At 44.6% G+C, this 25719-nt stretch overlaps 1 protein-coding gene across 1 annotated transcript in view; it reads left to right on the top strand.

The window, feature by feature from the left end:
• MED12 (mediator complex subunit 12) overlaps positions 1 to 25719 on the top strand; it is a 573790-nt gene that overhangs the window by 313191 nt on the left and 234880 nt on the right. Inside the window, exons 24-25 of the mRNA XM_029607961.1 lie at positions 1025 to 1126; positions 3309 to 3422. Of these exons, the coding sequence (XP_029463821.1) occupies positions 1025 to 1126; positions 3309 to 3422 (216 nt within the window). The remainder of the gene's footprint in view (positions 1 to 1024; positions 1127 to 3308; positions 3423 to 25719) is intronic.

Below are 25719 nucleotides of genomic sequence, written 5' to 3' on the forward strand. Positions count from 1 at the left end.
TTGGGAATTTTCAGTCCCTGTTATTGATGAAAAAGCTTCAGTTTGGGGAGGCTAAACCTTTTCCCTACTGTGTTTGGGGTGGGGAGAGTAAGTTTTTGACTTGGATCTCATCTTGGCTTGGGGTACAGGTCATACTGAGGGGACTACAGGTAGCATTCTATGTTAAGAAGTAGTGTCGGTAAAGCTTTTCTTCTCTGTCTCCATCTGCTGGTAGGGATGAAAAACCCATGCTTCTGGACTAATCTGTAGTATTCCAGAAACCAAAATTAACAAGCAACCAACCACTTTCCTTTACCCTTTCAAATAGGCCTAGGGGACACTCCATGAAGCTAACTGGTAGCAGATTTAAAACAACTTTATAAGACTATTTTTTTCAATTAATGCACAACTAAGCTATGGAATTTGTTGCTGGAGGATATGCAAAACATTAATAGTTTATCTGGGTTTAAATTTGCCAGTTTCTGGAGGACATTAGCCAGGCAGGTGTGGAGATTGCCACCTCCTATGTCTGGGAGTGAGCAACAGGGAATGGATCTCCCCATTTGAATTTGCTGTTTACTTCCAAGTGAATTGGATTGGGCACTGTCAGACAGGATGCTGGGTTTAATGGACCATTGCTCTGATCCAGCATTGCACTTATGTTACACTCATGTGAGTTTTTCATCACTGGAATCTCATGTAGTACTAGTCAGTGATTTAATTTGACTTTCTGAGACCACTAAGAAAAGTATCAGATCAATCTTCGGAGCTCAGTAGAGATTAACATTCTATCAGTGTCCTACAATGCCTGTTTCTGAATGCAGATGAGTGTGTTCACACGTCTGTCCTTGCATGTGTGTCTGAGTCTTGATGTGCATGTCTGAATGCCTTGTGGATGAGTGACATGCATCTCTGTACATGCATTTGTGGTATGCATGTCCATATATTTTTGCTTTACAGAATTTGTGTCCTGTGTGTCCACATATGTGTGTCTCTCTAGGTTTATATTCAGCTCTGGATGAATAGAAATGGTTTCTTTTCCTAGCTTGCAGTGAGCAGGATTCAGAACCTGGAGCTCGTCTTACCTGTCGAATTCTGCTTCATCTCTTTAAGACTCCGCAGCTGAATCTGTGCCAGCAGGACAATAGTGAGTACTCTTTCCACTGCCACCTTCCCCAACTCCCCAAAAAAGTAAAACTGAATTATTTGATAAAAGTATGATGCATGAATGATGGGTGAGTTTGCACTATCATGTGGCACTACATTATAGAACTATAATGCTGAGAACTGTAAGCACTTTATCCTTAAGAGAACTTGAAAACACTCTCTAAAACCCCTGTGCATTTCCTGTGCTTTTCAGAAAGGGTGTGCATCCTCCTTACAGAGTGAGAGAATGCAGGCTTCTGGGGATGTCTCCCTGTGTCTTGCAGAGTGAGAGAGTGCAGGCTTCTGGGGTTGTCTGCCTGTGGCTTACAGACAGGCCGATACAGTAAAGTGGGGCCGCGGTTACCCCGCTCCTAACCCGCTTTCTACTCACTTTCCGGCCGCGTTAGCCCTTCCTGCGATACACTATCCCCTTTAACCCATCCTTACCGCCTCTTTAAATCCCCGGGTAACCCCTTCCGCACGCGGCATGTATATTAAATGTAAACAATCGAATTAGCTATTCCCTCCCATACAGTAACGCGCGCCCCGACTATCGCTATTTTACCCTGCTGTTTTGCCGCGCGTTTAACCTGCTAACTTACCGACTACCCTTACCCCTGCGTTAGAGGCAGGGGTAAGGGTAGGTGGCAAACTTTCCCCCAAAAGGAAACCTCTAAAAACCTAAAATCCCCTCCTCCCGAAGCGACTTTTTGTTGTTTTCTTACTTTTTGTTGCTTTCGGCTCCTTCCCTTCTTTGCCGTCCTCCGGAGGGGCAGCCGGCGGCGAAAGCGGCTTGCAGCGTTCTCTCGCGACCATGTGCAGCGTCTTTTGGGAGGAACCGGAGTCCTAGCGCCTCCAGTGCCTTGGAGGAAAAATCTCCCCCCCCCCCCCCGGAGAACCCAGCTGGGGTTGAGAGGCGCGAGTACTGAGTGAATCTCCTTCCCCAGGGCAGTGCCCCTGACAGGGGCTGCAAGGTAGCGAAGTGTACTTTCATTGGCCTGAGCGCCCGTCAATTTGGGCGCTCCAGCCAATGAAAGCACATAGATGGGCGCGCGTGACGTCACGGCGTGCATCACGCACGCCCGTCTATGTGCTTTCATTGGCTGGAGCGCCCAAATTGACGAGCACTCAGGCCAATGAAAGCACGCCCGTCTGTGCTTTCATTGGCCTGAGCGCCCGTCAATTTGGGCGCCCCAGCCAATGAAAGCACATAGACGGGCGTGACGCACGCGCGCCCGTCTATGTGCTTTCATTGGCTGGAGTGCCCAAATTGACGGGTGCTCAGGCCAATGAAAGCACGCCCGTCTGTGCTTTCATTGGCCTGAGCGCCCGTCAATTTGGGCGCCCCAGCCAATGAAAGCACATAGACGGGCGTGACGCACGTGCGCCCGTCTATGTGCTTTCATTGGCTGGAGTGCCCAAATTGACGGGTGCTCAGGCCAATGAAAGTACGCTTCGCTTCCCTCACAACCTTGCAGCCCCTGTCGGGGGTGCTGCCCTGGGGAAGGGGATTTACTCAGTACTCGCGCCTCTCAACCCCAGCTGGGTTCTCCGAGGGGGGGAGGATTTTTCCTCCAGGAGAACCGGGACCTGCGCGGGGGGGGACCGCTGCGAGCCGTTTTCGCCACCGGCTGCCCCCTCCGGAGGGCGGCAGAGAAGGGAAGGGGCTGAAAAGCAACAAAAGGGTAAGTTGGCACATGTCGAGCCGCTTCGGGAGGAGGGGATTTTCAGTTTTTAGGTTTTCATGGGTTAAAGTTGGGATCCACTTCCTGGTGCCTGTCATTTCAAATGTCATTTGAAATGACATTTGAAATGACAGGTACCAGCGCACCCAGGATACTGTATAGGCGCTGTATTAAGCGCCTATACAGTAAAATGGGTTGTGCGGGCCTAACGCTTCGCCTAACGCTTTGCAGATGCGGCTTGCATTTGCAAGCAATTTAAATAGAGTATCGAGCGGTATGTGATCAGAACAGTGCGTGGGGCAAACGAGGGTGCGCCCGGCACTGCCTCACTCTTTCTAACGCGGCCTTACTGTATCGACCTGAGAGTGAGAGAATGCAGCCTCCTAACGTCTACCTGTGCCTTGCAGAGTGAGAGAGTGCAGGCCCCTGGGGTTGTCTGCCTGTGCTTTCCAAAGAGAACATGCTGGTGATGTTTATGCTGGAGTACTTTGCATTTAGATAAGCCCACTGTGGGAATCCGCTCCTCCTGTGATCGGCATCTACTCGCTGCCTCTCAGAACCGAATTGTGGATGGCGCGGTCTTCGCTGTGCTGAAGGCTGTCTTCGTCTTGGGTGAGTGCTTCATATTTTGCCTGATTTGCTAAGAAGCAAAGGTTGCCATGAAACAAGCTGGAAGCTTAGCTGCAAATTCCATTTCCCTGTACGTACCCGGATCAGTCCAGACAGCGGGTTGTGTCTCCTGTCCAGCAGATGGAACCAGAGAAAAAAAATAACTGAAAGGCATACCATATATGGACATAGCTCACCCTGCGCTCCTCAGTATTTTTCTGGTTCCAGCAGACGCAGTCAGACGAACCTGCGGTTCCTCTCCTCAGAGATATTTCACTGTTTTCTTCTCCTATATTGAGTCAAGCAAGTATTAAAATATAAAAAAAAAAAAGGTTGGAACAGAGTTTTAAATTTACAGGAGACAGTTCTGTCTCCTAGCTCTTAAGGAGTCCTAGGGGGGATTTCCCCTTGATTATTCAACCTAGGACTCAAATTCCCTGTAGCCATAACAATTTCCTTGCACAGGGGTGATACTGGTGTTCCAGTCACTCCCCTTTACTGTTCTGGTCTCCCCTGAGATGTTCTTACCTCAGGTCCCCTTGCAGAGATGTTGCCATTCCTCTGTTGTGGTGAAAGTTCAACAAAGTTTAAAAAAAAAAAAAAAAGCCAAAGGGGATTAAAGGAGACAGTATTTCTGCTTGTTTTAATCTGAAGCAGAGGGAAAAAGTCTATTTATGCGGCTGTTACGCCGACCGGCAGGGATTTAAGCACCTCACAGCTGTTTTGCTGGCTCCTGCGCTTCACTATTTTTTTTTCAGCTCAGCTGATTTCTTGCCGCCCGATACCGAAGCCACCTCTCTGCCTCGCCTGCGGGGGAGCCTGCTTTGCGGCTGTCCTGCGAAGGGCTCTGCTCTGTCTGCTTACACGGAGGGGAAGGACCCTCCGGGACTGCTTCTAAGTCGACGACCTGGGGTCGGGTCGCTAAGCGTGCGACTGGGTTGGCCCTCCCTCAGAAAATCGCGGGAACGGCGGGCATTTTGTGCCTGGACCTCAAAGCAGTTTCAGAGCCTCGGGGGGGAGGGGAGCCCGATTTATTACACTCTCCACCTGACTTAAGCCCCCATGGGGCCCCCCTGTTACAAGTTTTGATTCTCAAGGGGCCCCTCCCCCACAGGTACCTGACAAGCCTTACCATGGTTTTTCCACAGAGTTCGTGCTTCTTCTACACAGGTCTTTTTTGGCCAGCTTGGAGGCACAGGGGGATCCCATTCCGGGCCCTCCCCCAGCTAAGATTCCTCATTTGGTCCACCGGACTCGCAGGGGACTACTAGGGTCCGCACTTAGAAACATAGAAATGATGGCAGAAGAAGACCAATCAGTCCATCCAGTCTGCCCAGCAAGCTTCACACTTCTTTTTTCTCATACTTATCAGTTTCTCTTGGCTCTTAGTAACCTTAGGTTTTATTTCCCTTTCACCCCCACTATTAATGTAGAGAGCAGTGATGGAGCTGCTTCCAAGTGAAATGTTAAGTTTGATTAGTTGGGTAAGCGGCAGCATAGTTCTCTGCCGTTGAAGCAGAGATATGCGTGAAGTATTAGTTTTTCTTCTCCCCTGCCGTTGAAGCAGGGAGCTATGCTGGATATGCATTGAAAGTGAAGTATGCCTTGAAAGTCACATTAACTATCATCAAATATTGAAAAGCCTAATAATTGGTAATTGAATAAGCCTAATAATTGGTAATATCTATAGCCCATGAACCCATCCCTGTCTTGTTTTTTTTGTTTGTTTTTTTTTCTTTTTTTTAATTGGGAGATGGCAGCCCTCCATCCTTCCGCTCCGTGAAGGTGGAACACCAACCACTGGCCACTGGCATCCCGCTCCGTGAATGCTTCTGTGGCTACTGCTGCTCCGTGCAGTGTTTTGCTGCCTGCTCTTTATACGCGTCCTCTAGACCTGATGGATCCACAGTGTTTATCCCACGCCCCTTTGAAGTCCTTCACAGTTTTGGACCATCACTTCCTCCATGTAAACCGCCATCTCGGCGATAGTTATCTCTGTTATCTGTGAACCGGAGTGATATGTATATTATACAGGAACTTCCGGTATATAAAAACCAAAAATAAATAAATAAATAAATTCCAGGCATCCACCTCTCTCTCCGTGAAGAAATACTTCCTGACATTGGTTCTTAGTCTTCCTCCTTGGAGCAAGGGCATTCCAGGCATCCACTGTACCCGAGTGGTACAGTGGTACATCCACTGTACCAAGGCACTGTACCCAAGGCCTCAGATACTCTTCACCCTCCACAGCCTGCTCCTTTGCCACAGATTCTGATTCAGATCCGGATCTGCTGCTTGTGAATCACCCGTAGAAGGAGATGACCCACGGGTCCTGCGGTTATTTAAACACGAAGAGCTGGATCCACTTATTCCCTTTGTTCTGGATGAACTAGGGATTGAAGTCCCACCGGAAGATACCACCAGTGCCTCCACATCTGCCAGTGCATCCACTTCCTGCACCATAGATCTGGTCCTAGCTGGCTTATGGGCTCCGCCTCGTACCTTCCTGTTTCATCCTATGCTTATACAGCTCCTACTCCGGGAATGGGAATACCCCGATTCTGGCCTCCGGGTGGGCAGGGCGATGGATAAGCTGTATCTCCTGCCAGATCTGACCCTCAACATGCTTAAAGTCCCCAAGGTTGATGCTTCGGTGTCTGCGGTCACCCAAATGCACTGCCATCCCAGTGGTGGGGTCAACTGCTTTAAAAGATCTTCAAGACCGCAAGTTGGAGCTATATCTCGAGCGAATCTTCGAGCTGCTGTCCTTAGGGGTCCGCACGACGGTGTGTAGCAGTCTCATGCAGCGGGCGAGCCTTAGGTTGGTTCAACAATTATTCAGCACCCAGAACCTCCCGGCTGCAGAGGCCGAACAAGCAGAGCGGCTCGAAGGGACGATTTTGTATGGCGCTGATGCCCTTTATGATCTCCTTCGGGTGCAGGCAAGAGCCATGGTCTCCGCAGTCTCCGCTAGGCGACTCCTCTGGCTACGTAACTGGGTGATGGATTCCTCTTCTAAGTCGCAGTTGGGCTCTCTTCCCTTTAAGGGTAAGTTGTTTTTTCGGGAGGACCTGGAACAGCTTATTAAATCCTTGGGAGACAACAAGGTTCATAAGCTGCCCGAGGACCGCCCTAAACAGTCCAAATCCTTTTTTCCTTCGCGCTCTCGTTTCAGAGGTCAACGCAGGTACCACAAGCTGCGTGGGTCTTTTCAGCGGAATACCCCCTCCAGATCTCAGGCATGGTCTCATTTCTTTTGGGGACATCGGCCATTCCGAGATGGAAACCCCCAAGGATCCGGCGCCAAGTCCTCACAATGAGATGCGGAAGGCCCATTCCTCTGTTCCTGTCTTAGGTGGACGTCTGTCCCTTTTTTCGGGGAATGGGTCAAAATTACTACGGATCGATAGGTGCTGGATGTGATCGGAAATGGTTACGCTTTAGAATTTGCTCGAGACCTCCCGGGCCGCCACCTGATACCTCCTTGCAGCACTCAGAAAAGGCCTGCGGTGTGTTGAACCCTCGACAGACTCCTGGAGCTAGGGGCCATTGTTCCTGTTCCTCCAAACGAACAAGGATCCGGCCAGTGTTCCATTTACTTCGTCGTGCCCAAGAAGGACGGCTCTTTCCGACTGATCCTAGACCTCAAGTGGGTCAATCGGGCTCTCAAAGTTCCCCATTTTCAAATGGAAACCCTGCGGGCGGTCATAGCAGTTCGCTCCGGTGAGTTTCTGGCTTCTCTCGACCTCACGGAGGCTTACCTGCACATCCCTATTCACAAGGAGCACCAAAGGTTCCTTCGCTTCGAAATTCTGGGCCGGTACCTGCAGTTTCAGGCTCTCTTGCTCAGATTGGCCACTGCTCCTCGCACGTTCACCAAGGTGATGGTGGTAGTAGTGGCTTTTCTTCGGCAAGAAGGAGTCCTAGTCTATCCCTATCTAGACGACAAGGCTTATCCGGGCGAAGTCGATAGAGCTCTGTGTGGTGGCAGTGAGCCGTGTCGTATCGCTGCTTACCTCCCTCGGATGGATAGTTAACTATTCCAAGAGCAACCTCAAACCCTCTCAAGTTCTGGAATTTCTGGGAGCTCGCTTCGACACCCGTGAATCCAAGGTCTTCCTACCCAAAGCCAGGGTGCTCAAGCTCATGAATCAGGTCCAGCTTCGCGTATCTCTTTCGCAGCCCACGGCTTGGGATTACCTTCAAGTACTGGGCTCCATGGCCTCCACCATAGATTTGGTTCCCTGGGCGTTTGCGCATATGCGACCCTTGCAGAAAGCTTTGCTTGCCCATTGGAAGCCGGTTTCGGAGGATATTCGGGCAATTTTACCACTTCCCGAATCTACTGTCATCAGCATACGGTGGTGACTCTCTTTCGACCACCTCTCAAAGGGAATGCCCCTGGAGTCTCCCCAGTGGATGATTGTGATGACGGATGCCAGCCTCTCCACCTGGGGGGCGGTGTGTCAGTCTCTATCGACTGAGGGCCGGTGGTCCACAGTCCAGTCCAATTGGCACATCAACCGTCTGGAGGCTCGGGCGGTCTGTCTGGCTCTCAAGTTCTTCCTTCCCTTGCTTCGCCACAAGGTGGTGAGAGTCCTCTCAGACAGTGCAACGACGGTGGCTTATATCAATCGCCAGGGGGGGCACCAGGAGTCGCCTGGTGGCCCTGGAGGCCAGCAAGCTGTTCGATTGGGCGGAGCATCATTTGGAATGCCTGGCGGCCTCACACATTGCAGGGAAGGAGAATGTTCAGGCCGACTTCCTCAGTTGTCAGTAACTCGACCCCGGATAGTGAGAATTGTCAGAAGAGGCGATAGACCTAGTCGTACACAAGTGGGGGGTTCCCCACCTGGACTTGATGGCCACCTTGAGAAACGCAAAAGCTCCCAGGTTCTTCAGTCGCAGAAGGGAACACAGCTCGGAGGGCGTGGATGCTCTGGTCCTGCCCTAGCCCAGCGATGTCCTCCTCTGTGTTTCCCCCATGGCCTCTGGTGGGAAAGGTACTCCAAAGGATAGAGGTTCACAATGGGCCGGTAATTCTCATCGCGCCAGAGTGGTTTGCGGACCTCGTGAATCTCGCGTCGGACGGCCCTCTTCAACTCGGTCACCTCCACAATCTCCTCTGACAAGGTCCCGTGTTTTTCGAGCAGGCAGATCGCTTTTGTCTAGCGGCCTGGCTTTTGAACGGAGGCATCCAAGAAAGAGAGGCTATAAGGAGGAAGTCATCTCCACGCTGTTGCAGGCTCGTAAAACCTTTATGTCGCTGGCGTATGTTCAGGTTTGGAGAGTGTTTGATAATGTGTGCGGAACATGGGGTTTTGCTGCGTTTCTCCAGAACTGTCTCTCTAAGGGCTTGTCTTTCAACTCCTTGCATGTTCAAGTTTCAGCTCTTGGCTCTCTTTTGGGGAAATTAGACGGTTACGCGGTGGCATCCCATCCGGATGTGGTGCGTTTTCTTAAGGGGGCTAAGCATTTGAATCCGCCCGTCCAGCATACATGCCCATCTTCGAGTCTTAACCTGGTCCTTCGGGTTCTCTGCAAGACTCCTTTTGAACATCTACGTCGGTCCACGCCCAAAGACCTCACACTTAAGACAGTGTTCCTGGTGGCTATTTGTTTGGCCCGGAGGGTATCTGAACTGCAAGCTTTATCATGTAGAGAACCCTTCTTGAGGATCTCGGATTCAGGGGTCTCTTTAAAGACTGTTCCCTCTTTCCTGCCAAAGGTAGTCTCCTCCTTTCATGTCAGTCAGTCAGTGGAGCTCCCTGCCTTTTCACAGGAGGATATTGCTAGCTCAGCTAGTGGTGATTTACGCCTTTTGGATGTTAAGTGAGTTCTCTTGCACTACTTACAGGTCACTTATGATTTCAGAGTTTCTGATCATCTCTTTGTTTTATGGAGCAGCCCTCATAAAGGGCAGAAGGCCTCTAAAGCTACTATAGCTCGCTGACTAAAGGAAGCTATTGCGTCCGTGTATCTCTGCTGGGGCTGGCCGGTTCCGGAGGTTCTAAAGGCCCATTCAGTTCGCTCGCAAGTTACTTCTTGGGCGGAGAGCGAGCTGGTTTCCCCGCAAGAAATTTGCAGAGAAGCCACTTGGAAATCCTTACATTTGTTTGCTCGGCATTATTGTCTCGTCGTTCACGCACCTATTTTTGGTTCCTTTGGCAGACAGGTACTCCGAGCAGGACTATCTCAGTCCCACCCTAACTAGGGAAGCTTTGGTACATCCAACTGTCTGGACTGATCCGGGTACGTACAGGGAAAGGAAAATTGGTTCTTTCCTGCTAATTTTCTTTCCTGTAGTACCACGGATAAGTCCAGACTCCCTCCCGGTCTACTTTTTCAGTCCACTCGTAGTCTTTTTCCTTTTGCAGTGCTGGTAAATGCCTTTTTTTATCCTACAGAAGTATTAAATAAAGGATTCATAAGGCACCGGATGTTACTTTCACAATTGTTAAGAGCTATGTATAACACTGTTCCAAATTGGCGTTATATTATTACTGTTGAATTGTTACTTGTTTGACCTTATTCAATTTCTTTTTCTAATTTGTTAATGTTTATACTGAGGAGCGCAGGGTGAGCTATGCCCATATATGGTATGCCTTTCAGTTATTTTTTTTCTCTGATTCCATCTGCTGGACAGGTGACACAACCTGCTGTCTGGAGTGATCCGTGGTACTACAGGAACGAAAATTAGCAGGAAGGAACCAGTTTTCCTTTCTTGCTTATATACTGTAAATCCAGCTCATAAGACCTCCACGATGTGGTGTACAACATAATTTTATAGTGCAATCAGTGGCAGGATAATTAAAAAAAAAAAAAAAATAAAATAAAAATGATTATCTTCAAGGCACTCAAAACCATTGAAATAGAGCCTGAGTACCGCCATATTTTATTTTATTTTAATTATTTATATGCTACACTAATCATAGTCCTAGTTGGCTTACAGGTAAAAATTAACTTGTTTACAATAAAACAAGACATAGCTCAACAAATTCACACTGTGCTGCAACAAATATCTCCTATCATTCTGCTTAAATCAAATAAAGCTCCAGAAAGGTATTCTGCATACAATAGGGGAACAGCACACTGTAGCTTAAATAGTTCACTGAAAAAGAGTGTGCTTTGAACTTGAAGGAGACAGCTACAATTATAAATTCTTGGGGAGAGCTAAGGAATAAGTTTAATGTATCCGTATTTTAGAGGGCTTGTTTGTTATAGTTTTCTGTTTTTTGTTTAGTGCTAGCCTTATCTGTATATTTTTCTAGATATTGATATTGCTGCATTAAATTGCTTTGTATTTGTTTAAGCAAAAAAAAAAAATCCAAAAGGGATTGGCTAAACAGCTTTGGGCAGCTGACTCATAGTGCATTGCAGGGGGCAATCAATTCCTCAGTCTACTTTGAACTTGAAGGAGACTGCTACAATTACAAATTATTGGGGGAGAGCTAAGGAAAAAGCTTAAATTAGTTAGCCAAATCTGAGGAGGGTCTCTTCAAAATCAATAGCAGATAGTGTCCACTGATCAGCCCTGGCCAAGTGTTAACTGTTTAACTCCCTCCCACCCTGCCCCTCTACCCACCCACCCCTAGGTTTGTTTTTCTGATATAATATGCCTAATTATATAATTGGCAACAAGATAAATTAGAAATTTGGTATTTCCTTAGGTATTATCCATCAAATAAATTTACCAAAATGAGGACTATCCAATGTAACTATTGTGAAGCCTTTATTCTGAGGGAAATCATCTGGAAACGTAGGGCTTGCCCCATTTGTTCAGAAACCTCTTCCTTGAAAAAGGAGCTGACTGACGTTAAAGTTGAATTAGCTGCAATAAAGAAAGTTTCTCCCACTTTACATTATTCAGGAATTAATTCCCCATTACCACAAAAAAAACCAAAAGTCATGGAAAAAAGGGGTTTACAGTGGGCTCAGGTAGATAAGACCTGTGACCCATAGACACTTGTTCTTCACAGCTGTGCAGCCCACAGGTTTACCCCCAACTCATACAGGGCATTAAGGAACTCAAAAAACAAAGGGATTACAGTGGGCTCTGGTAGAATTAGATCTGTGATGCGGAGACACACGCTGTATCAAGTGACACAAATACAAAACGCCTTCTCTGTATTAGGTAACAAAGAAGCTCTTGTGAAAGAGATGAAGTGTTATCTGAAAAGAAAGAAGAAACCCAATGCAAACAAATTCCATAATACAATCAATAACCAAAGGAAAAAGTTCATTGTGCTGGGTGACTCTGTCATCAGAGACACTAATCTGGGAACTCTTAGCGAGGGAAACACTATAGTTAAAAGCCTCCCAGGATCATCGGCCAGCAGAAATGCTATTCAAATAGTCAAAGTGATCAAAGAAGAAAGCAAAGACTCTAAAGTTGATATTATCATCCATCTGGGAACCAACGACCTTGCTAGAAACAGCATTCAAGTGGTACAGAGAGAATTCCAGTCTCTAGTGAAGCAGATTAGTCACATGGCGACAACCATTGCCTTTTCAGAAGTGTTACCTGTTCATGGAAAGGGGAAGGAGAGGCTAAGCCATATTAATAACTTCAATGTATGGCTCAAATCCTGGTGTAAGGAACAAAGTTTTAGATTTATTGGGGGCTGGGGCCATGTATGGAACAGTAAAAAGCTCTTTGTCAAAGATGGCTTACATCTGTCTGTATCAATACTCAAAATAATGATCCAGATAATACCAGACACTTGTGTACTCAACAAAAAATATTAATAGTCTGGCTGGAAATGGATTGTATATGTTTGAACTGGGGAAACCTCATAAAGTGCCTAAATTGGGCTATATGGATATGCCCAATGGCTACTAACGAGACTCTAGCTCCAACTTAGTGGTTGTTAGAGAAAAGATATTTATAATCATTGGAAAACCCCAGAATGTACAAGTTGCTCAATCTATTATTCTGATGGCTAACTTGATAGTCGAGTGTGAGTCAGCTGTGGTGGTATACAAAAATTAAATGTTATACCATAAAAGACTCAGTTATGACGCCAAGATATTGTATACATAACTTCATGCAATAAGTATTGTAATCCCGACAGTGCAGTGTTTCGAGTAAATCCTCTTCATCAGGGAGTGACTCAAGCATGGAATATACCTCTATGACTCAGCTGTGAAAATGTGCCTGGAACGATATTCAAAGTTATACAATCTTTATCATGATGTGATAATACATCTATGTACAAAATGGCAACTTATAGATGATTAAGAACTCACTCTTTAGGTGATGGCAAAATTTGCTCCTTCACATTGAGTGCTGTGCTGACGCTGAAAATGTCGCAGTGATTATATCTTCTGCGACATAATCAAAAGATTATGGTTTCATATCACAAATAGGATACGGAGAAGAAGCACGAAGACCCGAGTTTTGCAGTTCAAAAACACGGACTTTGATGAAATGGGGAAATACCTGCAGGAAGAACTAGAAGGCTGGGAGAACAAGAGAGATGTGGAACAACAATGGACCAAACTAAAAGGAGAAATTACCAAGGCAACTAATCTATATGTTAGAAAAGTGAGAGAAAAATGAAACCTATCTGGTTCTCAAAGAATGTGGCTGACAAAATAAAAGCTAAAAGAACAGCGTTTAAGAAATATAAAGGATCCCAAAGGGAGGAGCACAAGGAAGAATATCTGGTGGAACTGAGTGTTGCGTCCTTCGGTCTTCGGCTTTGCCCCACCTACCTCTCTCTACTTGCAACTCCTCCCGCTCTCCTTGGACTGATGGCCACGGCGGCGTCTGTTTGCCGACCTCTTCGGTGTCCCCGGACCGGCTTTGGTGCTGCCTCCCGCCATGCTCCTTCAAGGTACCTCTAGGGCGCGCACACGCCACCCTCATCTTTATTTCCAGGTTGGCGCAAACCACAGGGGCATCCCCCTGTTCTGATGTCACGACTCCAGGGTATATCTGCCTACTACATTTGCTACCTTGTTGAGTTAACCTGAACTCTTACGGATGGGATTCACTCTTCGTTCCTAAGCTACTCTCCCACTCCAGCTCTAACTGGAACTCTTACTACCCTTCGGGGTTACTAATGGGGTACCCGCTCCTCGGGGGCCTCTCTGCTTCTTTCAGGTGCTATCAGGAAACCGGTACTCGCTCCTTGAGGGCCCATGTTCCCTGTGTCGCTGCCTGCAACTTCTACTTTCTACTTGGAAGAACTAACTACAGTCACTATCTGTGAGTACAAGAAACATCTCTCTCTCCAGTACCGCTTCGCCGGAATCAGGTACTCGTTTCTCGAGGGCCTGCCATCTGCTCCGGTGCCAGACCTCTCGTCTAGTGGAATCTCTGTTACTGCTAGTGAGTACAACTCTACCAAGTCTCTCTGCTCTAAGGGACCAGGTACTCGCTCCTCGAGGGCCTGCTCTCCCTGTCTCGGAGCTCTCCTATTCTACTTGGGACTCTGAATGCTAATTCTACTGTGTGCTCATAACTCTGTTTCTTTCCACTACAGCACCGCTTACAGAGGATCCGTTTCCAGCGTTCTGTGAGAGATGCGCCCAGCTGGGCTCTACAACCACTACTCACTACTGCCACCTCTGGTGGTTCCATATACTGTTTAATAAAAGATTCAAATCTGTGTTTGTCTGTCCGGAGTTTAGCCTGACACTGTGGTCCCTCATGGGACTGCCCCCCCCCCCTCCCCCCGTGGGCGTGGTCAGCTGTCACAGTGTCCAAGGATGCACCCAAACACCAATAACCATAACACTGAGGAAGACAAAGAAAGTAATCAAGACTGCAAAAGGTCAAGCGGAAGAAAGGATTGCCAAAGTGGTAAAGCGAGGTGACAAAACATTTTTCTGTAACATCAGAGAAAGGAGAAAAGTTCAAAGTGGTATAGTGAAATTTAAAGGTGAAAAGGATCAATGTGCGGAGAGAGATGAAGAAATGGCAGAAATATTAAACAAATACTTCAGCTCAGTGTTCACTAAAAGAGGACCCTGGAGAAGGACCGTGGCTAGTTAACAAGAAGCTGGAGGGGAGTGGAGTAGATGTAACTCTGTTTACAGAAGAGAATAAATGGGAAGAGCTAGGAAAACTAAAAGTGGACAAAGCCGTGGGGCCTGATGAGTTTCATCCCAGGATCCTGAGGGAGCTCAGAGATGTGCTGGCGGGTCCACTGTGTGACCTGTTCAATAGATCCCTAGAAACAGGAGTGGTGCTGAGTGATTGGAGAAGAGTGGTGGTGGTGCCGCTTCACATGAGTGGGAGCAGAAAGGAGGCTGGAAACCTCAGGCCGGTTAGCCTCACCTCGGTGGTGGGAAAAGTAATGGAGTTGCTGCTGAAGGAAAGAATAGTGAACTATCTACAGTCAGAAGAATTGCTGGACCAGAGGCAGAATCCTGCAGACAAATCTGATTTACTTTTTTGATTAGGTGACTAGGGAATTAGATCGAAGAAGAGAGCTCGATGTCATCTACTTGGATTTTAGCAAAGCTTTTGATACAGTCCCGCACAGGAGGCTTGTGAATAAAATGAGAAGCTTAGGAGTGAGTGCCTAGGTGGTGGCCTGGATTGCAAATTGGTTGACAGACAGAAGACAATATGTGATGGTAAATGGAACTTACTCTGAAGAGAGAGCGGTGTTAAGCGGAGTGCCGCAATGATCGGTGTTGGAACCGGTCCTATTCAATATCTTTGTGAGCGAAAATTGCGGACGGGATAGAATATAAGGATTGTCTTTTTGCGGATGATACCAAGATCTGCAAGAGAGTGGACATGCCGGAAGGAGTGGAGAGAATGAGACGGGATTTAAAGAAGCTGGAAGAGTGGTCGAAGATATGGCAGCTGAGATTCAATGCCAAGAAGTGCAGAGTCATGCATATGGGGTGTGGAAATCTGAAAGAACTGTATTTGATGGGGGGTGAAGGGCTGATGTGCACAGAGCAGGAGAGAGACCTTGGGGTGATAGTGTCTAATGATCTAAAGTTGGTGAAACAATGTGACAAGGTGATAGCTAAAGCCAGAAAAATGCTGGGCTGTATAGAGAGAGGAATATCTAGTAAGAGAGAGGAAGTGATGATCCCCTTGTACAGGGCCTTGGTGAGGCATCACCTGGAGTACTGTGTTCAGTTCTGGAGACCGTATCTCCAAAGGGACAGAGACAGGATGGAGATGGTCCAGAAAAGGGCAACCAAAAAGGTGGAAGGTCTTCATAAATATGTATACCCTGGAGGAGAGGAGGAGCATGGATGATATGATACTGTTTTTCAAATACTTGAAAGGTTTTAATGATCCATTGTCAACAACAAACCTTTTCCATTGGGAAAAAAAATCAGTAGAACTAGGGGGTCACGATTCGAAACTCCAGGGAGGAAGACTCAGAACCAATGTCAGGAAGTATTTCTTCACGGACAGGGTGGTGGATGCCTGGAATGCCCTTCCGGAAAAAATGATGAAGAGTAAAACTGTGAAGGATTTCAAAGGGGCATGGAATAAACACTGTGGATCCATAAAGGTTAGAGGATGGGAATGAAGAGAAGAGCCATGGGGGTGACTTGCTGGAATGGAGGCTACTACCTGGTGATTACTACCCTTACTCAATAAGCCTTCGCATGGTTAATGCAACTCCAACATTGCTCTCTGCTTCAACGGCAAGGGGAAATGTGGAAAAGAGGATTTGCATTCAGACAACAACCAACAAGGGCCGAACTTCACAGTCTGGGTTAACAAATAAGTGGGGGGTAGCTTGCTTATTACAGCAGTTACTACCCTAAACCAGTTAATCCTGATACATCACTTTGAATGCATATACAACGTTGCTCTCTGCTTCAACAGCAGGGATAAATGTGGAAAAGAGGATTTACATTCAGACAACGTCCAACAAGGCCTTGATCTGTGCAGGCTGGGTAAACAAGCATTGGGGTAACTTGCTTGATGCGGCGGTTACTACCCTTAACCATTAAGCCTTATGCTCACCTTTATTGCAACTCCAACATTACTCTCTGCATCAGTGTCAGGGGATGGCAGGAAATTTGAATCAAACAGTTACCAACAAGGGCCCTGAACTTGGTGGTTGGTGAAACAGATAAGTATGGGAAAATAAGTGTGGGAGCTTGCTGGGCAGACTGGATGGGCCAATTGGTTTTTTTCTGCCGTCATTTCTACGTTTCTATGTTTAGATGTTTTTTTAAATTTGACACATTTCCTGCAAAAGATGCTCACATTGTAGATTCCACATAGCTGCACCTGCCTTGGCAAATATTCTGTCTCAATGTTCAGCTAATTTAATTATTTTCCATAAGAGATATCAAGAAGGCATCTGCTAATACACTACAAATTTCTCATAGTTCTATAAATTTTGAGAGCTCATACAGAATGGTGCATCACTATTGAGGGCCCTGTGTATTAATGTCAAGATCTTAAACTTTAGCCTCCATGGGACCAGGGACCAGTGGAGTGACTGCAGGGCAGGGGTAAAGTGCTCATTATAAGAGATTCCAGGGAGTATTTGAACCATGTACAAAACTCTCAACTCCAAAGTTGATAGGCAGAATTACAATAATCCAGTTTTGTTCAAAAATAAACGTAGAAGGCTTTTAAGGTCATGTGATTTCCCTTGTGACTCAGGTTCGTAATCTGTCATTCTTGACTCAGTCCTTACAGTGCATCCTCATTTTAAACCATGATTCAGACATGTTAAAGCAGTTGAAACCCTTGTTGTGTCCCCAAGATGTTCCTAACATTTTACTTAACACCTGGATTACAGGATTTCAGTTCTCCTTGTCCTTCCTCTACCTTCTCTCTGCTCACTTCAAATCGTGCAGAATGCAGAATTTAGCCACAAGAATTTTAACTGGCAAGTCAATACGTGAACACTTACACCAATGCTTAGTTCTCTCTGCTGGTTGCCAGTCCAGTGCAAATTAAATATAAGATTGCAATAGTAATTCATAAACCAGGATTTTTCCCCATAGGTTAATGCTGTCGTTCGCATTTAAGCCTTCTCGATCTCTTAGGTCCATTTATACAAGCTGCCCATCTTTCAGACACCAGTGACAAAGGCCTTCTCTATTGCTGGCCATAATTTTTGGAATAGCCTCCCAGTGGCCATATGGCAATGTGAGGATGCACAGTCTTTTAAGAAAGCCCTAAAGATTTTATAATTTCAACAGGTAGTTTGCTGTTAGGTATGCAGATATTAGGCATTATAATTAGAGGTTGCACAATTTCTCAAGGCATTAATTGTATGCTATGTGATTTACATGTGTTTAGGTTAGTTTCTTTATTTTCATGTTTTATTATTGTGTGTTTTATTGTTCCCTGCTTTGATCATTGGAATTTGCATGCTACACATTTTTTAAATAAATACATTTATGGTATCGAAACCTGCAGAAATATCAAACAAAATCAGCAAGTATTCCGTACCAGGATTGAAACATTACCTAATGCTAGAAAGTAGGAAGACTTTGGTATTATGTTTAGGCCGAAAACCTTACTGATGGTTGTCCAGGATGTTATTTTCATCCAAAAATTCCTGGAGCTGCCTCCGCACTAGTGTCTCATGTACTTTTGCCACAAAAGAAGTGGAAGATATTGGATGACAATTAAAAGGATCCATATAATCAAGATTTGGATATTTTATAATAGGCAAGAAACCTTCAACCAACCGAGCCTAGCATCCTGTCTCTGACAATAGCCAGTATGGGTTGCAAGTACCCTGCAGATTCCTTAAAGAAGATCAATTTCCTGTTGTTCGCTTTCTGGGATAACAATAATAATATTTTATGAACTTTTCCTCCAGGAACTTGTCCAAACCTTTCTTAAACTCTCTTATGCTAGTTGTCTTGACTACTTCCTGTGGCAATAGATTCCACAGTTTGATTGTGCATTGAATAAAAAAGTACTTTCTGTGATTTGTTTTAAATCTTCTGACTTTTACTTCCATGAAGTTCCTCCTTGCTTTAGAATTATTTGAAAGGATAAATAACCATCCTTTATTTTCCTGTTCCTCCCCACTCATGATTTATAAACTTCTATCATGACCCTTTTCAGTTTCTTTTCCAAGATGAAGAGCCCTGACCTGTGTAGCCTCTCATCATACAGGAGCAGTTTAATTCCTTTATCATTTTTGTTGCCGTCTTCTGCACCTTTTCTAGTTCTACTATGTCTTTTTTGATGGGCTTATCAGAATCACTCAAGGATTTTAGGAAATCAATTAAAACTTATTTTTATTTAAACAATGCTATTTTTTTTGGGCCTACATTGTGTTTTAGTTTTATTTTGTTTATCAGTTTTTTTAAACTTTTGAGTATGTTTATTTAAATTTAAGTATGTTCCATTGTTTTTATTCTCTTTGAATATTGTTTATCACGTAATTATATTATGTATGTTTTACTGTTCATCGCTCAGGCCGGTACCGTGTTGAGTGATTAAGAAATGCAATAAATGTAAATGATGGCTCAATACAGAGACAATATGATGTTACAATGGTATTCTTCATTCAGTGGTGGGAAAATTAATAGATAGCTTGCAAATAGTTCATTATCATTGCCTTCAGCAATCTAATAAGTTACAGGATCAGAGGCAACATGGTTTTATCAGAGAAAGGTCTTGTCAATCAAACCTGATTGATTTTTTTGATTGGGTGACTAGAAATTTGGATCAAGGAAAAGTGTTCAATGTGGTTTACTTGGATTTCAGCAAGACTTTTAATACAATCCTGCATAGAAGGCTCATGAATAAAATAAGAAGCATGGGAGTGGTTCCCAAGATGGTGGAATGGATTACAAATTGGCTGACATGCCAGTGACTAGTGACAAATGGAATCTATTCTGAGGAACGAACAGTGTTAAGTGGAGTACCTCAAGGATTAATTCTGGGACCGGTTCTGTTCAATATCTTTGTGAGTGATATTGTAGACAGATTAGAAGGTAAAATTTGTCTTTTTGCGGATGGCACTAAAATCTGCAAAAGAGTTTGACACCCCTGAAAGAGTAGAGAGAATGAGAAGTGACCTGGGCAAGCTTGAGAAGTGGTCAAAGGTTTGGCAGTTGGATTTCAATGCCAAAAAGTGCAATCATGTTTGGGGTACAGCAATCCAAAGGAGCTGCATATGATGGGGCGAAAGACTGATGTAAATGAACTGGAAGAGACACCTTGGGGTGTCAGTGTCTGATATGAAGGTGGTGAAGCTATGTGACAAGATAGTGGCTAAGGCCAGAGGGATGCTGGACCGCATCGAAAGAGGTATAAATAGGAAAAAGGAGGTGATAATGCTGCTGGTCAGAGCCTTGGTGATGCTGTGTTCGGTTCTGGAGACTTCATCTCAAAAAGGATAAGGACTGAATGGAAGTGGTTTAAAGATAGGTAACCAAAATGGTGCAGGCTCTGCATGGAAAGACACAAAATGAGACTGAAGGAGCTTAATATATATACCTTGGAGGAGAGGAGATATGATACAGAACTTCAAATACCTGAAAGGAATTAATGTGCACAAAAAGTGAATCTCTTCCTATGGAAAAGAAGCTGCAAACCAAGCGGTCACAATATGAAACTCCAAGGGGGAAGACCCAGGAACAATGTCAGGAAATAGATTTCAAAAGAGCGTGTGACAAACATAGAGGATCCCTAAAGGCTAGAGAATGGAAATGAAGACATGGGGTGATTTGTTACACCTAAAGTTTACATTTCTGCTTGGGGATAATCAGCATGGAGCAGCAGTTACTAAAAAACTTGGACTAGTTAGACCATTTTGTCATTTTCTGATGTCACTTACTATATTACTATGTTCATTCTTTTTCAAATCATTCCTAATGTTCTATTTGCATTTTTGACCACCACCGTATACTGAGTTAAGGTTTGCAATACATTGTCTACATGAACTCAAGGTTCTTTTTCTGGGTGATGACTCCCAGTATAAAACTCCCAGCATTATGTACCTGTAGGTGGGATTATTTTTCCTTATTTAGGAATATATTAAATAGCACATGTTCCAGTGGTACACCTTTCTTCATTTGGAAAACTGACCATTTAGTTCTACCCTCTGGTTCCTGTCTTTATCCAGTTACCATTCCACAATAGGTCACTGCCTCCTTTCCCATGACTTCTTAAATTTCTGAGGAGTCCCTCATGAGAAACATTGTCAAATGCTTTCTGAAAATACAAATTAACTATATTCACCATCTTATCTTTATCTACATATTAACACTTTCAAAAAAATCTAAACGTTTGCTGACACAAAATTGACTTTTTCCCATTAAGCCATGTTTATCTATATGGCCAATGATTTGGTTTTTAAAAGTGATTTCTACCATTTTGCCTGGCACCAACTTTAGGTGTCTTGGATGTTTTAAATGAAAGGTTACAGATTACTACAATCAGGCCAAAAGAAGAGAGGAAATGTGGCTAAAGTACTGGGTATTGAGGGATACAAAGGGAAGGAAAGATGGGAAGAGCAGAGGCAACAGATAAAGGGATTAGGGATGAAGTAGAGAAGGCTTCAGAGAGCAGGATAAATGGGAGAAAAGGTTGAGATGAGACAAAGCTAAGTAAGAAGGTTATAGAAAGGGAAGGAGGTTGTTGGAGGGCAGTGATGAATGAAGTGAGGGAAGGGAAAGAGAAAAAATTAGAAGTTTAGACTGAGGAAGGAGAGCAGAATTAGAGATACAGTAAACAAGGAAAGAATTAAGATGGCCAAAGGAAGACAAAGCAAACAGAACAGAGATGTAAAGGCAGATGTAGAATTGTTAGAATATCTTTCTCAGGCATTTTAAATATGCTACACAAATTTAAGAACATAAGCTGCCATACTGGGCCAGACTTTGAGGGTTCATGAAGCCCAGCATCCTGTTTCCAACAGTGACCATTCCAGGTTTACTAGTACCTAGCAAGTACCCAAACATTAAATAAATCCCATGCTACTAATACCAGTATTAGCAGTGGCTATTCCCTAAGTCAACTTGACTAATAGCAGTTTATGGACTTCTCCTCCAGGAATTTACCCAAACCTTTTTTTAAACCCAGTTACAGTAACCACATCCTCTGGCAACAAATTCCAGAGCTTAATTGTGCATTGAGTGAGAGAGAATTTTCTCTGATTTGTTTTAAATGTGCTACTTGAGGAGGAAGCGACATCACCATCAGCGATGGCCACATAATCCCCGAGCTCCTGACCCAACCTTGCTAACTTTCCCTGCATCGGGCTGTTACAGAGCAAAGACAAGCTATTTTGGCATCCCAGCAGTACACAAAAGTGGCGAGATGGCGGCACAAAAGAAAACAATTCTTAAACAAATTCTCCTTTACAAGTTGCCACACTGCTGTTGGAGTCTGGTGCGGACGGTGGTGTGCAGGCCGACCACGCATCCCAAGAGGTGAGCGAGGATAATAGCTCCGGAGCAGGGGATGGCACGCCGATCTGATTTTTTTAATTGCTTTGGGGCCCTTCGCAGCAACATGGCTGGCTTAAAACAGGAGATTCATGGTTTGCTGGCTGAATTGAAAGGGGATATGGTGGATCTGGAGAAGTGGATCGAAGAAACAGAGGTCTGTCTGGAAGGCCAGGCCTCAGAAGTTGTAAGCAATCTCAAAATAAACTTATGCAATCCAACTCCGAGTTAATAAATCGTATTGAAGACCTGGAAAATAGGTCATGGAGAGTGAATTTAAGATTCTGAGGTGTTCCGGAGAATCAAGAATTTGCTGACTGCAGACAAGTGGTGTCTAATATATGTGCACAAATCTTGGGCCCAGATTCGACGTCCTCTGAGGCACCAGTGGTGAAGTTGGAAAGGATGCATAGGGCACTGGGAGCTGCACGCAGTAATAATCCACGAGATATAATCACCTGCTTTTCACAATTTCTCTCAAAAAGAGGACATTATTTTGCAGCTCGAAAATCACGGCCTGTGATATGGAAGGACCACAAGCTGATAATCTACCAAGATTTGGCAATTTCTACAATTTGCAAGCTCAGCAAGATCTCATCACTAAACTTCAAAGTCATCCTCACTAACTCCAAAAAGAGGGACCACATCTAACCCATTCTGATAGAGTTGCATTGGCTACCAATCGCTTCAAGAATACAATAAAAAGTTCTCTCCCTCATCCACAAATCAATTGTAAATGAAAACACGCACTGGCTCAATCCCCCCTTCCTTCCTCACGTCTCCACAAGACCAATTCGGACCATCCTTCAAAGAACGTTGCACCTACCATCCTTGAAATTCACCAAACTTACCTCAACTACAAAAAGAGCGATAACCCTGGCCGGCCCTACCCTCTGGAACTCTATGCCGCACGAACTCCGCACTGAAACCTTTACACCCAAGTTAAAAAAAAAAAAAAAAAAAAAAAATTAAAAACCTGGCTATTTCAGCAGGCCTTCACCTAAATTCCTCAACACCTCGGCTATTTCAAAAGACTTACCTCTGCTCACCCCTTGCTTCCCAAGTGCCCCTTCCCAATTTAGTTCAGTTGTTTACCCTTAAGTTTCTCCTCCCCTCCCCTTTTCTGTTAACTTACTCTTAAATCACTTGTCATAGTACTTTTCTCCCTTTGAACCTCTCACTAATTATTCGCAATGTAAATATGCTTTTCTCACATATATAAGCTGTATATATTTATTATCTTCCTTGTTTAAATGCTGAACCAAAGTTAGCATAGTGATGCTTATGTTGTGTTTATCCCTATTTTACTTTGTTTATCAATATCTTTATTGTTCATTACTGTTCTTTGTTCAATGTAAAGGATACGCCCCTTTCCGTGGCTTTCCATTTTGTTCCATGTAAACCGGTACGATGTGTAAACGGCTATCGGTATATACAAATGTTAAATAAATAAAATAAATAAAGTATCGATGGCTTTTCCCATTTGGGACAGAGTTTTACTATCGCTGGAGTAACTTCCTGAGTCTCTACTGTTGACAAAGCAGCAGACATTCTCCAGACACCATCACTTCGGCTAACACTCGATCATGCTATGACACCCCCAGATGGCAATGTATGGACAAAGGTGGCAGGAGGCTTTGGTGACACTCTGGAGAGTCACAATCATCTAAAGATCATCCAGGGTGAATAGTCTGGTTGCTATGGGCTTCTTATTGACTAGTTAATAATGGACTAGAGTGGCTCTGATAAGAGTTCTTTAATGTTATTGTCTCTTTCAAATAAGGGTAAAGGGGATATTTTCAATTTCATATATTGCTTCTTGGATAGGTCAAATGGGGTCAGGGTGGAGCGCTTAGGTGGTACGATTACTTCATTCCTTAAGGAGGTGATCACAGGAAGTGGATCTGCTATGGGGGGGGAGGCAAAAGATTATGGTTAGAATTGGTGGATTGGGTTGGGTATTTTTATAATTTGATGGGTTGGTACGTATTCGAGGGGAAGTATGTCAACTTTTTGTGTCAGGTTTATCAGAAGGGAGGGGCTTGATATCCTTGCTTTACTTACAGGATGGAAGGGTTGCGAATAATCTCCATTAATTCTAAGGAGCTCAATACTCCAACTAAGAGGAAGGTGCTATTTCAAAAGGCACGGAGTTTGCAGGCCAATGTCATTTTCTGTCAAGAAACCCATGTACTTAAACGCACTGAATGACTGTTATGGGACAGATCCTATCCTCAGTAATATTTAGCCTCTGCCTCAGTTAAAAACAAATATTGTGGAGTGGGTATACTATTTGAATGATCTTTAGCGGTAGACGTCATAGACAACCAACATGATGCAGAGGACAGATTTATAGCTCTCAAAGTCATGATTGGTAGTGAATTGTTTACACTCTTTACTTTATATGGCCCGAATGTAGACCAGGGTCCTTTCCTTACATGCATATCTGCCTTGCTGGAGATGTGAGCTTAGGGCCAAGTATTATTGGGGGGTGACTTCAACCTAACTAGATATCCATATCTGGATAATACTGGTTCTGGAGGGGGAGGGAATAGATCTCATAGGCAGGCATTAAAGAATTTGGTCTCTGAGAGGGGATTAGTGGATATCTGGCAGCTGAGGAACCCAATTCAGCGTAACTATATGTATTTTTCATATGTGCATCATTCCTACTCTTGCATAGATTTTTTTCTTAAGTGATAAGTCCTTAGTTGACCTCATGGCTGAGTCTGATGTGGGATCCATAACTTGGTCCGACTGTGCCCCGGTGTGGCTGGAAATAAGGTCACACAGCAGAGGCTCTGGCTGCTGCTTTTGGCATCTAAATGACATTACGGAATACCTGGATATTAACAATACTGGGGAAGTTACCCTGGGCACGATCTGGGATTGCTTAAAGGCAGTGCTCAGTGGTAAGCTTATTTCTAGAGCTTCCTTCCTCAAAAAAGAAAGGAGTGCCAAGCAGTTGCAGGTTATGCAACGTATCGCTAATCTGGCGTTAAGCCATAAACGCACCTTAGATCCCGGAAGACTAGCGGAATTAGATTCTGCAAGAAGGGAGCTTCAGGCATTAGATATGGCACAGATAGCGTTCCAATTAGATATGTTGAAATACTGGCAATTTGAATTTGGTGATAAAGCTGGAAGGTTACGTGGCAGAAAATTGGAGAGCCGCACAATCCCTTATTACTAAAATTAAGGACTCTACAGGGGCATTTTTTATATGAATCAGGGGACATTGGTAATTGCTTCATTAGTTTTTATGAGGAGCTCTATGCATCTGATTCTACTGTGGGAGAACAGGATAATAGACTATTATTTGCAGGAGGAGGAATTACCCTCCTTATCAGATAGAGCCTGCGATTTCTTAAAGCCGAGATCAAACAGAGTAAGGTTTACCAAACAATTCAGGGTCTGAAGCTGGGGAAATCTCTAGGCCTAGATGGGTTCATGGCCAAATTCTATAAATTTTTATAAAGTTTTTCATCCAATGGTGATTTCGCCTTTGGACATATTTAATGCCCTAAGGTCAGGGTGCTCTATTTCTTCTGAGTATAACCTGGCTGGGATAACTGTACTGGCTAAAGGTGGGAGAAACCCCACGTTTTGTCGGTCATACCAACCAATTTCCTTGATAAATATTGATTTAAAGATCCTTGCCAAGATTTTGGCAACCAGATTGGGGAAGGTAGCTCCTCTCATTATCCATTAGGATCAGTCCGGATTTGTTCCAGGCAGACTGGCCTCTGATAATATGAAGAGAGTTCTGGAATTGATCTGGAGGGCACAGCATGGTAATATCCCTTTAGTACTTCTGGCGGTGGAAGCCAAGAAGGCCGTACCTGTTTAAAGTATTAGAGACAATGAACCTAGGCCTGACTTTATTGGGTGGATTCAGCATCTTTACGAGAACCCTAGGGGTTGCTTAAAAATT

Source organism: Rhinatrema bivittatum, chromosome 6, assembly GCF_901001135.1.
Source record: "Rhinatrema bivittatum chromosome 6, aRhiBiv1.1, whole genome shotgun sequence".
Taxonomy (NCBI): domain Eukaryota; kingdom Metazoa; phylum Chordata; class Amphibia; order Gymnophiona; family Rhinatrematidae; genus Rhinatrema; species Rhinatrema bivittatum.